This window comes from Pteropus alecto, unplaced genomic scaffold (genome assembly GCF_000325575.1).
Source record: "Pteropus alecto unplaced genomic scaffold, ASM32557v1 scaffold98, whole genome shotgun sequence".
Taxonomy (NCBI): Eukaryota; Metazoa; Chordata; class Mammalia; order Chiroptera; family Pteropodidae; genus Pteropus; species Pteropus alecto.
Window position 1 is genome coordinate 585,664 of NW_006443570.1, and position 14,103 is coordinate 599,766.

The window sequence follows — 14,103 nt, forward strand, 5'->3', positions numbered from 1 at the left end:
CCCTGCCCCATGCCTCCTACGTCATCTGTTCACCTGAATTCCTCAGATTTTATGCCAATGTCTCCAAACTCCTTGACCTCTTGGTGTAAGCATTTAGCACAGAAAATTCATTAATTCCAATCCTCATATTACTAACCATAGAACAAGAATTATAAATGGCAGAGACAGGCACTTCCCTCTTCCCCTCCCTCTTATTTTATACATGAGAAAGCGCCTTGTTCCAGGTCTGTTAGCTATTGAACACGTAAGGAGGCCCAGGCCTCTCGTTTTCCAGTCCAGAGCCAGCTGTACTGCCCCACAGACGTCTTCCCTTTGTAGAGAGGCTGCTTTTTTGTGATGTAGCTATCCGACTGGAAAGTTACTGATACCCTCACCTAAAAATGTAATAGGCACAGATTGGTGCCAATCGGAATAGCAGGTGTAACCCTCAGCTTTGGAACCATAAGCATTAGTGGCTTCACAGTCTCTTAAAGACTTGGTGACCTTGGCATCTGAGCAGGATGCCGTGCCCAGACTGTAGAAGCTCCACTCCTGCATGTAGAGAAGTTATCTAAGAGATATGACCCAGCCGGCAGACAACCTTTAGACCACATACAGGCAGTTAAACGTACACAGTCCAGGGAAAGGCTGGCATTCATCTCGGCTCAGGTGGGACCAGGGGGTGCTGAAAAGTCTCTGCAGTTAAGGAAAGCTTTATGGAAAGAATCGAACTTCCTTCCAAGTTGAAGCGCCTAGAACCTCAGATAGTACACAGTGAGGGACGGTAGCCATGGAGGGAGATGAGGCTCAACACGGTCTCTGCTGGAGGATGGGCTGAGTTTCAAGTCAGCCCTGGTGAGGCAGCTGGCTTCCTCCTGCCCCGGACCCACGGTGGGGTCACAATCAGTAAGCCCCGGTTTTCCTCTTCCCAGGTGCTGCCCCCTACCTGAAGACCAAGTTTATCTGTGTGACACCGTAAGTGGCTCCCCTTCCCAATTTTGCCTTCATTTCTGATGTCCTCAGTCACCCCTGGGAACGGGACCCTGGGCGAGAGTTATCCTGCAAAGGGTTGGAAGGCCCTGGGCTCTGTTCACTACTCAAAGTGACCTGTGTGTTTAAAAAGCTTGAGCTTTTATTTTTCTGTTGGAGACCAGAGTTTGATGGCTTGTGTGTGTGTGTTTTGTTCTTTTTTTTTTTTTTTTCTCCATTGTGTCTTGTCAACCCGGCCCTTTCCCCTCCCACTGCTCCCCATTTCCTACAGAACGACCTGCAGCAATACCATTGACCTGCCGATGTCCCCCCGCACTTTAGATTCATTGATGCAGTTTGGAAATAATGGTGAAGGTGCTGAACCCTCAGCAGGAGGGCAGTTTGGTGAGTATCTGGTTGGCGGACTTTGTCCCTGTGAGGGAACTCAGTCCCCCTCGCGCGATGTCCCGTGTGCAGAGCCACGAGCTAGCTGGTCACGTGGGTTGTAGAAGGCGGTTCTAGGGCAGAACTCCCCAGTAGAAACGGGATGTGCACCACACGTGTAAATGTAAATTTTCCTGTAGCCACATTAAAAACAGTGAGAAGAAGCAGGTGAGGCTAATTTTAATGATACAATTTATTTAACCCAATAAATCCAAAATACCATCATTTCAACGCGTATGAAAAAATAAATGAGGTTTTTCCCGTACTGAGTGTGAGATCTACTGAGTGTTTCGCAGCTCCAGCCCGTCTCGGTGTGGACTAGCCACGTTTCCAGTGTTTGGTAGCCACATTCAACATGGCAGCCCAGAGTCATTCCCAAACATGAAGAGTTGGGAATGAGTTAAGGCAGGGAGGGGACGGAGCCCTTCTGTAGGGCAAGCCTCTAGAGGAAGGAGAGTAAATCCGGATTACCCAGGCTCGTCTTGGCTGTAAGGGGCGGGAGACTGGATGGCAGCAGTGGCCTGAGGGCTAGGAGTGTGTGCCCTGCTGGCCGAAGGGCTCAGGCAACTGACCCAGCTCTCCTTGTCTGTCCCTCCAGAGTCCCTCACATTCGACATGGAGCTGACCTCAGAGTGTGCTACCTCCCCCATGTGAGGAGCCGAGGACTGAATCTGCGGAGAGACATGACGGAGGCACCTCCTGTGTTCCACCACCCTAAGCAGCCAAACCCCAGAGCGTCTGAACTCCTCACTTTGTGGTTCCAGATTTTTTTAAGTCTCTTACTTCTGTTATCTATCTATGAGCAATCTGGGCACTTTTTAAAATAGAGAAATGAATGAATGTGGGTGATATGCTTTTACCTAAATGCAAATAAGAATGTGTTCTCTGAGACTGTGATCAGGGGATGTGGAGAAGGGGTGGCAAGAAGGAGAAAAAGGAAATGTCTTCTCTCGCTCCCCTGCCCTCCTTTCTCAGCAGCTTGTTGTTGTTAGACAAGTGCCTCCTGGTGCCAGCGGCATCCCTCTGCCTATTTCTGTAAGCTGATGCCACAGGCTGCCTCTAGCTACATACCCCTGGCATTGCACTTTTAACCTTGCTAACGTCCAAATAGAAGATAGGACTTTCAAAGCCCCTAGGTTTCTTTTTAAATTTAAAAAAAAAAAAAAAAAAAAAATTAAAGGGCAAAGAACACCATGTCAGCATAGCCTTTTCTGTATTTAAGAAAACCCAGTTAATAGCCTCTTCGGTGCTTTAAGCATTCAGCTTTCTTCAGGCTGATACTTTATATAAACCCTGCAATGGGCTTCAGATCCAACCCTTAAAAGACATCTGAAGCTGTGGCTTGGACTTTGGTTTTGAAATAGGAAGGCTGAAGGAGAACCTAAACATTCTAGACTTTTTTTTATAAACAGTTTTTATTTTCCCTTTTATGCGTTGGCCTATTGGTAGGTAAGGCTGGGCATAGGGGCGCTTACCACCCCTCTTCCCTTTCCCCCTAAACTTGCGCTCCTGTTTCAGAGCCCAGGTGGTTCTGTGGGTGCCTTATGAGGGATGGGGTGATTCTCCTTCCTTCCCCCAGTTCACCTGACCCCCCCTTGAGACATGGCTCCTTCCAGTGTCCAAAGGTTCCTTGTACTGTTTGCTTTAGGAATCTTGGTCTCGGGACCTCCTGGTGTAAGAGAGAGAGAGTTACAGGTTGAACGTGACTTAGCCATGACTTAGCCCCAGCCAAGGGTCTGGTTGAGCTCAGGGAATATGGTTCTTATTCCAGTTTCTTGATGATTTCCCACAGCACCTGTAATCATTTCTTCACTTGGTAAAGCCAGGGGCCAAGGCTTACTGATAAACTCAGTCTATCCCCCGTGCGAGGGCGTGTGCCCCCAGCCTCCCCCAGCACTGGTGACTATCTCTTACCCATTGGGGCCCCCACAGATGAGGCCGAACAGGTCGAATTTACCGTGTACTTCGGAATAATGAGGAGGGTGAGACGTGGTCTCTGATATTGGGGCCTCCTCCGCCCCAGAGGCCTGGCAACAGTAGGTGGTCCAAAACCACCTTGTCTCCGTTGACCAGAATTTCTATGGAATGCGTTTGTTACACCAAAATGAGCCCTTTTCTGAATTACGAGGATGAGGATCTTCTCTCCAAGACAAACAAGTGTTGCCCTTGGCCATCCCTGTCCCCTGTCCTCATTGACAAGTACTTGAAATGATTGACAAGTAGTACAGAGCTGTCCCTTCTCCAGCAACTCTCTTTTGTTCATAATAAGCTTGACTCATGAGTTGAGAAAAGATTTAGGTTAGAGGGACCTGGGGCAAGGATCCGGGCTTCTCTGGAGAGGATATTGCAAAGTTTGGGGCTTTGAGGTAGCGCGTGTGTTGGGGTTTAACTCTGATTGTAACAAAGTTCTGAGAGGAGCTGAGACTTGGTCTGGCCGCTCCCTTGAAGAACCAGGTCCTCCAGGACCTGGCCGCTTTCTCTCCATTGTCTGCCCCTCTCCAACTCCGGCCCAGCCAAGGTGTTCCCATCTATCACTTAACCTACTTATACCGTGGTTTGTAATCTCCTGTCCTGGCCTCTGCATCAAATTCCAATGTATACTTACTTCATAGTGTAAAAATTTATATTATTGGGGGTTTTTTTTTTTTTTTGTATATTGCTGTATCTACTTGAACTTTCAAAAATAAAAGTTATATAGGACCCGTCTGATAGCGTGGCAGCTCTGTGTCTGGCCAGTGGAAGTTCCCCTTTCCCCTGCTTCAGTCCTGAGGGAGCCTTCCCCATGGAGAGGAGGTGGTGGCCCCTGCTCTTAGGCTGGTCGCCTTAGCCTCATTCCTGAGTTTGACACAGGCCCACTTCTTGGGCATCGAGTACCGCCCATCTTATGTTAGCCAGTGGCCTCCAGGTGAGGGGTCCCTGGAGGAGCAGGGTGGGGGGTCATACTCTTCAGGCACAGAGGTGTCATTGTGGAGACCTCCCTTCTCCCACTCCCTTCCTCCTTCCTCCCTCCTCCCTCCAGGGGCCTTTGCAAGCTGAGCCTCCTGTCTGGAGTCAGATAAACTAAGGGGGGCTGGGATGGAGATACTCCCACCCCACCCCCACGGCCTCCCCTTCCAAGGTTGCTCCCTTATCACTTTCTCTTCGGTTCACTCAGTGGCGACCGACTAAACAACTAACTGGCTGCTGCTCCAGCTAGCAGTCAGTGGTGAGAATTCACAGCCATCAGCGCCCACTCAGCTCTCCCCCGCCCCCTCCCCTTGTGCTGAGTACCACAGAGCCTAGGAATAGGAACCTAGCGAGTATGAGGCAGGAGGAGCCTAGCGGGGTGTGAGACACGAGCCTCCTTCCCCTGCAGAGATGGAAGGGAGATTAGTGTGTTCAGATTAAGGCTCAGGCTCAGGCGTGGCTGAAAAAAAATTCCCTACCCACCCACTCCCTTCACCCGCTTCTAGGCCCCTGTGCCTCCGGCTGGCTGGGAGGCCCTCTTCCCTCCCTTTGAGCTCTAAAGAAACCCTGTCAGCAGGTCCTTACTCCTCTTCCCCCCAAGGACCCCAGTGACAGCCCCTTGACTCAGCACCTAGGTGCCAGTAGGGTCCAAATGGGGAGACCATCCTGCTCTCTGCTCAGCCTCTCTCCTGGTCTCAGGCTGACCATTTGAAAACCCAGTGGCAGTGGGATGGTGCCACCTTCTGGTCCCTGGGAAGAGGCTAGGGGAAGGGGACTTGTTGTGGGCCTCTCCGGCGACCCTGGCCCGATGAGGCTTGAGTCGTTTTGGCCCTGGCCCTCAGCTGTCAACTTCATAGTGGCAGCTGATAAGGAAAGGCCAGACCAAAGATTTTCTTGTTCCTTGCGCCCCTTTACCCCACTAATTCCTGCCCCATCTTTTCCCAAGACCTCGAGTCCTAGCTCTTTAGTTTTCTGAGAAGCACTGACATCGTTCCAGGGGGTCGGCACCCTTAAAACCATAGAAGAGGGAGCAGAGCTGAAGCCCAGGCTACACATTACAGCATCCGCCATGGCGGGAGGAAAGGAACAAAACGCTTCCAGCTCTAGTGATCCCCGTTACCCAGGGCTCCCCAACAAGGAGCCACACCGGTAGTTTTATGAAAAAAATATTTTATTCCAAAACACTGTTTTCACAAATGTGTGGCCTATGTACAAAGTACAAAAGACTCCCTCTTCCCATCCCCACCTGCCGTCAGAGAGGTTTGAGCCTGGGGCTCCCTGCTCTCCTGTGCTCACCCGCCTGCCGTCAGCTGCCCTTGGGTGTGTGCCAGACAGCCTCAGAGGGCCGAGAGGGAGTGAGGCTGGGAGCCAGGCCTTCTCAGACCACAGCCGGTTATGCAACTGTGATGAGGCCTCTTCCAGGTTCCACCTCCCAGCAGAGTGGAAGCAGAGATCAGCTTTCACCCCTCACTCCAGATTCCACAGGCATGCAGCAAGCAGCTGATTTTCTGCTATCTCTTGCTGCAGGTTTTTTTTCCCAGGATTGGAGGGTATTAACCCTGCAAGTCCTGGGTGCCCTGTTCACCCACATGTCCTAGACCCACCATCTCTTCTCCTACCCTTCCTATAAGCAAGAGAGGCAAGGAAAGAAGGCTGGGGCCAGATGGAGGGGAGGGGACATTGGGTGGGAAGAGATAGCAGGAGGATGGGCAGTCGCATCACACTCCTGGCTGGTGGCCAAGAGGTCAAGAAATTACACACAGAGCAGCTTTGACAGGCCCGACTCAAATGACCTATTTCTGCTGTGTTGGGGACATGGCCACGGCCTAGATAAGCTCTCAGTTCACAAGAAGTCTGGAGTCCATATTCATTAGATAAAGTATAAAATATTACTCAGCAGGGAACCCCAACCTCCTCCTGAGGGAAAAATCAATAGATCAACACATGTGTGTGAGAACAGGCGCACACGCGTGTGCATGCACGTGCACGCACACACACACACATACACACACACACGGCGAAGCTTCAACCCAGGAGTAAAACTTAAGCTAAGAGACATTACCTGTCTCTAGTCCCTTCCTTGAATATTTTCAGATAGCCACTGAGCAGGTCAAGGAACAGTTTTACCTGTACTGAGTACCTGACATGACAGAAGCAGCTCCGTGTCTTCTAAACAGACAGACTCAGAGGGCTCTCAGAATGCCTTGCTCTGAAGAAGAAGGTGGCTGCTGCAGCTGCTGCAGCCGCCCACCCAGGACTGCGAATGTGAGACAGACACACCTCGTACACAAACACACACACGTACGCACGGGTACATGTGCTGCCCGCAAAGGCATCAATATACACAGCAATACTAAAATCGCAATTAATGGCAACCCTTCACATTGAGTATTGTTTCCAGAGAGACGTGTAGGATTCAAATATTCAAGAGAGTGAGCCTCTGGCAGAGGTGAAAAGACCGGTTGGCGGGGACAGGCGGGGGTCCAGACTGTCCATCGGGCGGCGTAGGAGTTCCTCCACGTGTCGGGCTACATCTATGGTCTCATCCAGGTCGAATTCTCCATCCTGGTCGAGGACGGGGTCAGGACTGGTAGAGAGAGGGGGCTGTCAGAGGGAGCTGGCCTGTCTCAAGGTCCTCACATCGGTGTCCTGGGAATAGGACTAGCTCTGGTTGGACCCCGGCCCCCTCAAATCAAGTAAGTCGGTCTCTGGTTCTTTGGGAGGCACCCCAGTCTCATTTCTCGCTACTTTACTGAGTGATCACAGGGAATTCATTTTCCTCTTCCTATTCTTATCTGTAAAACGAGGTGCTTGGGCCAGTGAGCTCTGCCCATCTGTGACGCTATTCCATGAAGTCCTAGACACAATTCACTGAGCACCTACGATGGCCTGGGTCTTATAACCACTCTAGGCCTCCCAGCCAACTGTAAGGTTGGCATTTACTCCACTTTACAGAGGAGGAGATGGGGTTTGGCCATGCTTGGGAACTTGCTCAGGGCCACCAGGCTGGCAGGTGGAATCAGGATTGGAATTCTGGTCTTTGTAACACCAAGCCTGTGGTCATCCCACTACAGTTTGAGCCTCCCAGGCACCCAGACATCCAACCCAGGCCACCCACAGCTCAGATGAGAATTAATTCTCTACCCCCGGAATTCCTGAGAGGAGCAACTGACACCCCGTTCCCACCCAACTCCTAAGCTAGAATGACCACCTCATCCATAGGTGCCCCGTGTGAAGCCTCTACAACAGCCGTCCTGAGCCCAATTCCTTGAGGCAGGTATTCTTTTTTTTCCTTTTTTTTTAGGCGAGGCAACCCTTGGTTGACCTCACAGATTACAAGGACCTTGTAAGCTTACAATCCCTTATTTTTTTTTAATTTTTAATTTTTTATGCTTATAGCACCTGGTCTTCCTAGGTGGTCTTCCAACCAAGTACTAACCAGGCCCGACTCTGCTTAGGTTCCGAGATCAGACGGGATCGGGCTTGTTCAGGGTGGCATGGCTGTAGACGAGGAAGGTATTCTTGCCTCCATTTTACAGATGAAAAACTGAGCATCAGAGAGTCTCAGTAATTTTCTCAAGGTCACACAGCTAGTCAGCAGCACAGCAAGGACCCTGCTATGTGTAGCTTCAAAATGCTCTGGTTTTTTTTTTTTTCACTGGTTGTTCTCACCCTCCATGTACCTGGGAATGTGCCGGAGCCAGGCCTGGCTGGGTGGTCTCAGACCTACAGAAGCTCTGGATTCCTTTACCCACCAGCCTTCCAGGGTCCAGCCTAAGGCCAAGTGCCCAGTTCCTCCCCACAGAGCCCATGAGGACACAACTTACTTCTGCGGGTACATGTTATAATGAGCCTGGGGGCACACGACTGGAGAGGGGGCCTGGTCCATGTAGGTGGCACTGCCCCCTGCAGAGTCTGCAGATGTCACAAACCTGTGGGAGGAAGCAGAGCAGAGCCTCAGTTGGCCTCGGGGCAGCCAGTGACTTGGGGAGGGGCTTAGGGAGATCTTCATGGCTTTTTCAGGTGTAGAAAGACAAATGGCCCACTGGGCCTGGGAGTTCTGGGTACTGGCCCCATGGTGACCAAGCCTAGTTCCCTCCCTGAGGCTGAGCCAGGTTTCAGCGGGAAGGGAACGCCAGGCCCATGAATGGCAGAGGAGGGCAGCAGTGAGGGGTGAAGACAGCCAGGGGAGGAGGAAAGAGGCAACAGGAGACCAGCGCCGGACCCTGGGCACTTACTCAGGGACCACTTGCTTGATCTGTGGCTTCACGTATCCGTCCATTGCTTTAACTGCCCAGGGGAAAACGGTGATGAGAACCCAGGTGTCTGGGAGCTCACCCATGCAGTCTGTCTCCTCCCCATGTCACCAGGGCCTCAGCAGGGATGAGATTTCCCACAGGCCCCCAGTGAGCACCTGTCGACAGACCCAGGCTGAGGGCCACCCAGACCCAGGCTGCAATCTCATCCCTTCTCCCGTTTCCTTTTCTGGCCCTTTTCTTTCTCTCTCCCCATCCTGCCAGGGAAGCAGAATCAACTCCAAGGAGCAAACCTAACCAACGGGCTGGGGACGGGCTGAAGAGGAAAACCCTGTCCACTCTGCTTCCCACACTCAATCCAGGAGCAGGATTGAGGGAAGGGAGTAGTGGGAGGGGAGTGGATAAAGATGGGAGTAGGGGAGTAGTGCTGTTTTCAATGGGTTTGCATTATCCCAGCTCCTCCCTCAGCACTTCCAAGGGCGCAGAAGCGAGGGTGCACTCAGCTTTTCGCTTTGCAGAGAAGAAAACAGACTCAGAGGTTTCGCTTTCCCTTTCTTCATCTGTGAGCCCTGGAATCCTCTCCATGTGCTTTGCACCATCCCATGGACCAAAACCCACAGGGAAATGGCCCCTGGGCTCTTCTTGGGCAATCCCCAGAGCCTAGCCCGAGAATGTGTCCTTGGGCCGAGGAGGACTTGGGAGGATCGGGGCAGGACGCACCCAGCACAGGAGTGTAGTACTTGGAAAAGACCTCGTCCTTGGGCCGGTCGGGAAACACGTAGATGAGATAGCTCAGGTCCCCAAGGCGGTCAGCCAGGGACCGGATGGAGAAGTCCCGCGTGGTGAATGGCTTCAGGTTCCACAGGTTGCGATCAGCTATGGAAAGGACAAGCTCGTTCCCACAATCCACCGCCGTCAGGAGGAGGATCAGGGTTGTGGGGGTTTCGGGCAGACTTGTGGAGATACCCAAGCTTCTGCTAGCCTGCACCGCAACCCCACCCCTGTGCTCCCCAGCATAAGGTAAGGAAGTGGCCTTGGGACTATTGTACTGGGCAAACCGGGTGAGTAGACACCAACGAGCCTGGGTCACAGCAGAGAAGGGAGAGCATGAAACTGCTGAAGGACTCACTCCGTGGTCCTGGAGTCTAGAGGGCCAATGATTTTAGGTTCTCCAGAATGGAAAATGATAGAAAGGGGATGAGCTTCTGAGCAACGTCCCTTCCATACTCTGAGCTTCCCCACTGGGTACCTTCTAAGGATGCAGGCGAGACAGAGAGTGAGGAGCCAGGAAATGGGAGACAGCACCATGGGGGCTGGAGGGTGGACAGAATAGGGCACTCACGAGAGTCAAACTTCCAGGCAATGGTAATGCCCCCGATTTCCGAGTCGCTAAAGCGCAATAAGAAGGTCCCATCGGGCTTGTTGATGAGCAGGTCATGGGCCTGTTGCTTATTCACAAAACCTAGGATGGCCCTGGGTGCATGGAGCATACAGCGTCACTGCTGGGCTGGCAGCCACTGCCCCCTGGGCCCCTGCCCCTCCCACTGCCGTGCTCACTGCTTCTCACCCGTCATTCCAATGGGGCTTGTGATGCTTCTTCAGCACCTCCATGACCCCATCAAACCATTGCCAGAAGGTGTAGTTCCAGCCCGGCAAGTTCTCCTGAGAAGCCCCAGGAAACCCCAAGTCAGGGCTTGTGCCCCTGTCATCACAGGTGGCCCAGCAAACAGTCAGCGCCCTCTTATCTTTACCCAGACCCTGTCCCAATTCCTCATCCTACTGGTCCCACACTCTGCAGCCCCTAACCCCTATCCTAGGAAACCAGAGTCAACTTGCCTCTGGCCTCTCGGACACAGGGGTCTAAGACAACCCCATGGGGTGGGGAGTAGGAGGTGCAAAAAGTTGTCTGAGCTGGATGAGACCACCACAGTCATTCCCGCCCAGCCCCTTTGTTTCACAGATGGGGAAACGTGGCACAGAGAAGGGAAGGGGCTTGGCAAATTAGTTAACGGGACTAATTAATTAAGACTAGAACCCAAGGATCCTGACTACCAGCTCTGGATTCCTTCCTGTGGTCCTGCTTTGGCTCTCACAGCTGCCTGTATTCTGTGGGGTACTAGCCTCCGTCTCTCCTGGTCACGGGAGAGGGTGGTGTACTGACCTCAGGCAGTAACCTGTCTCTGAGGTGGGGGAGGGGCGGCAAGGCACAGGAGGCCCCAGGCAGGCAGTTGGCTGCGGGTCCCTCACCCTGTTGAACTGGGACCAGGACACGGACATGCTGTTGTAGTCCTCCAGGTGGCCGCTGCTGCTGTTGAACAGTTTCTGCGCCAGGAACACCAGGTTCTCCTTGGTCAGGCCCCGGTTGCTCTGCACTTCAGCCTTGAATTTCATGTTGAGCGCATCACACAGCTGCGGCCACAGCACTTTGTCGGGCACGGCAAATGGCACCCTGCCCTGAGAGGGAGAGAAGAAGGGAAAAAGGCAGATTGAGGGAGCAGGAAATAGTTACACACAAATGCAGACACACAGGTGTATAGGTACCTAGAGGCAGAGGAGACTGAGAAAGATCCGGAGAAGGAGACAAACACAAGGGAAAGGAAGGTGGGGATCAGGGGCACAGGGGTGGGGGTACAGGATAGAGACCCAGACCAGAGGATTAAGAACAAAGATCAGGGACCCGAACCATAATCTTAAGGAAGATCAGGGACCAGAGCCTGAAGACCAAGCTCACAGACCTGGAAGGACCCAGTCCCAAGACCGGAGCCCAGACAGAGCTTGAGGACATGTCAAGGGCAAGGCCCCCACACCAGCTGCCTCTCTCACCTCATCTTATTCTGGTCTGGTTGGGAGTGGGAGGGGGGAACCATCGGCAGGGGCCTGGAGGGGTTGGAGCTGACTGGGGGAGACTCCTGGAGCCTGGAGGTGGGGGTGCTCTGGGGACTCACCGGCTCAGCAAAGGCATTGTCCCATAGCACGGTGGCGGTGGCATTGTGGTCCTGGCTGCCATGAACGATGACAACCACAGGAAGGGACAAGGTCTAGGGGAGTCAAAAGAATATGAGTTGAGGGTGGGTGTACGACCACCATTTTACCCTCTACCTAGGCAAGACTCCCAACCCTCACTCCTTACCCACAGTCCCAACCACAAGCCCCTCCCGACAAAGCCAAAGCAAAAAAACAAACACAAAAACACAATATATTTCTTCTTGGCCCATCGCCTAAATTCTGTGGGCTGGTGCCAGATTATAACCTCGAAAACAGGCACCGGCAGAATGAAAGTAGGTTTTCTGATAGCATCACGGGGTAACTGGTCTGAGACCGTGGGAGAGAGGATTCAGAGCTCTCTGGCTTTCCCGAACCAGCTGGGCGGCCTCAGGCAGGTCCCTTCACCCTCCTGGGTACCCCGCGAGGGATGGGAGACCAGGGCCTCACCTTCACCTGGAACACAAGCTCATTGCTGCCTACACTGAACTGAGATTCAAACAAGACGGTGAACTTCTCCTCTGTCACAGACTCTGCGCCTCGCCGGTCAGCACGCCTGATCCTCTTTAGCGACTATAAGGCAGGGTCAAAGGGCAGGCAGAGAGACAGGAGCTGGTAACGAGGACTTAGCTCTGGGCAGACCTCCCTTCCAAGGGCCAGGCCCTGTCCTCACCATGTTTCTGAAGTGGGCGCTGAGGGTGCCAGTGGCTTGGTGATACTCCATCACGCAGCAGTTGTTCAAGATCTCTCCACTGCACTCGCTGTGAAGTAGAGGGAGCCCCATCTCCACACAGGCCCCAGGCCAGGGGCATAGTCCTGTCTGAGCCTTGGGCCGGGGTCTTCACCCCAGAAAGCCCTGCCCTCAGCCCCTACCTCATCCTCTAAGCGCGTCCCTCAGTGTGTCTCTGGCTTTACTTTCTTATCAACCTAAGAGTTCCCAAGCAAAGTCTCAAGGGTAGGGCCTGGGTCTCTACCATTAGGTGAAAAATTCCTTAGGCATCAAGATTGACGTGAGGGCCTTCAGGGGCCTCCAGCAGCCTCTTGTGCACTTAAAATAAAAAATCATGACCACTGCCTACAAAGATCCCAGTGATCAACCCCTGCCCATCTTCCTGGCCTCGGTGGGTCCTTGTCCCCTCACTCAGGACAGCGAGCCACACTGCCTTGTCCACTTGCTGAATATGCAAGCTTGGTGCCGACCTCAGCACTTTTACACTTGCTCTTCCTGTTGCCCCAAACCACTCTTTACCTTCTCATTCGGGTCTCAACTCAAGTATCTCCTCAGAAAGGCCTTCCTTGACCACCCATGTGGTATTGCCATGTCTATCCAGATGCTCTAATATCACCCTGTTTTAGTTTTCCTTCTGGGGCCCATCACGTATTGACACTGCTTTATTTTTCCAAGTGCGTGACTGTCTCTCTCCCTAGCTAAAATGTCAGCTCTACGAGACTGAGAACCTCTTTGTCTTCTTCCTCCTCCTATCCTCAGACCACATGTAGGCACTCATACACATGACCAAGTCTTCCATTTCACTCACTCACTCCTTCATTCATTCATTCACTGCACCCTTTGTGGGTGGGCCATGTGCCTCCTTCAGGACAAGGCCCACATTCTCTCATCTCAAAGTCTTCTCTCTCCACGCCTTTTCTCCAGCTACTTCGTAGTCCCTCTGCAGCTTGAGACTGTCATTCTCCTCTACCCGCACCGTGACCCACTTCCACAGTACCCTACATGTCTCCCTTGTCACACCCCAGTAATCGTTTCTCATGTCTGCTGCTTGCTCTGCTAGTCAAGAGGTTGGGTGAGGACACCGCCAAGTTCTGTTTAAATCACGCTGTGTCCCAGTGCTTAGCACAGATCCTGGAACACCCCAGCAGTGCAAAGCAATCCTTGTTGACCTACTGTGTGCCAGGCACAGCAGGGACTGAGAAGGCCTCTTAGCAGGAGGAACAGAGTGTACACCAGGACAGAGTGAACTGGGGGGACACATCTGCAATGTCAGGACAAATGTGCAGGGAAGGAAGCCATGCTGACTTTTCACGAGGACCCCAGGTGCAGGACAGAGGCAGGTCCCAGAGGAGCCCGGGGAAGGGCAGACGTGAGGGGGGCACACGTACTTGCGCGTGTTCTCGTTCTTGAGCAGGGACTTGGCCTGCTGCTCGCTGATGATGGTGGCTTTCACCTGCGGGGGGTTCATGTGCACGTTCAGCTTCCCGCCCACCAGCAGGCGCACGGTGGCTGCAAACTTGGTCTGGGTCTTCAGGACCTGAGGGGGCTGCTTCTCAATGATGAATGTGCTGTGGGGACACAAGTGACCAGATGCGGCCTCAGGAGACAGGGCTCTGGACCCTCCTCCACGTGGGGAGGCACCTTGAACGGGGCTCAGCAGGCAAAGAGAGAGCACATGGCAGACACCCTGTTCCCAGGGAGACCACTGAGATTTGGCGGGGGGATGATGGTGAACGGGGAGGCAGGGAAACGAACTCAGCAGCTGGCGTGGGCTGCAGAGGAAAAGGGCAGCCCATG

The 14,103-nt window shown here is 53.0% G+C and overlaps 2 protein-coding genes and 1 pseudogene across 2 annotated transcripts in view; 1 reads left to right on the plus strand and 2 right to left on the minus strand.

Moving 5' to 3' along the window:
• STAT3 (signal transducer and activator of transcription 3) overlaps positions 1-2,596 on the plus strand; it is a 50,221-nt gene extending 47,625 nt beyond the window's left edge. Inside the window, 3 exon segments of the mRNA XM_015599301.2 lie at positions 912-954; positions 1,241-1,353; positions 1,991-2,596. Of these exon segments, the coding sequence (XP_015454787.1) occupies positions 912-954; positions 1,241-1,353; positions 1,991-2,046 (212 nt within the window). The 3' untranslated portion in view covers positions 2,047-2,596.
• Positions 2,597-5,503: 2,907 nt separating this feature from the next.
• The window catches only part of LOC102884638 (signal transducer and activator of transcription 5A), a 19,297-nt gene continuing 10,697 nt past the window's right edge, over positions 5,504-14,103 (minus strand). The window contains exons 8-18 of the mRNA XM_006924605.3: positions 13,695-14,097; positions 12,250-12,337; positions 12,027-12,149; positions 11,540-11,632; positions 10,842-11,048; positions 10,162-10,256; positions 9,937-10,067; positions 9,315-9,470; positions 8,577-8,628; positions 8,166-8,270; positions 5,504-6,925 (exon numbers count right to left, since the gene is read on the minus strand). Of these exons, the coding sequence (XP_006924667.1) occupies positions 6,763-6,925; positions 8,166-8,270; positions 8,577-8,628; positions 9,315-9,470; positions 9,937-10,067; positions 10,162-10,256; positions 10,842-11,048; positions 11,540-11,632; positions 12,027-12,149; positions 12,250-12,337; positions 13,695-14,097 (1,616 nt within the window). The 3' untranslated portion in view covers positions 5,504-6,762. The remainder of the gene's footprint in view (positions 6,926-8,165; positions 8,271-8,576; positions 8,629-9,314; positions 9,471-9,936; positions 10,068-10,161; positions 10,257-10,841; positions 11,049-11,539; positions 11,633-12,026; positions 12,150-12,249; positions 12,338-13,694; positions 14,098-14,103) is intronic.
• On the minus strand, positions 7,729-7,847 carry LOC112473239 (annotated as a pseudogene).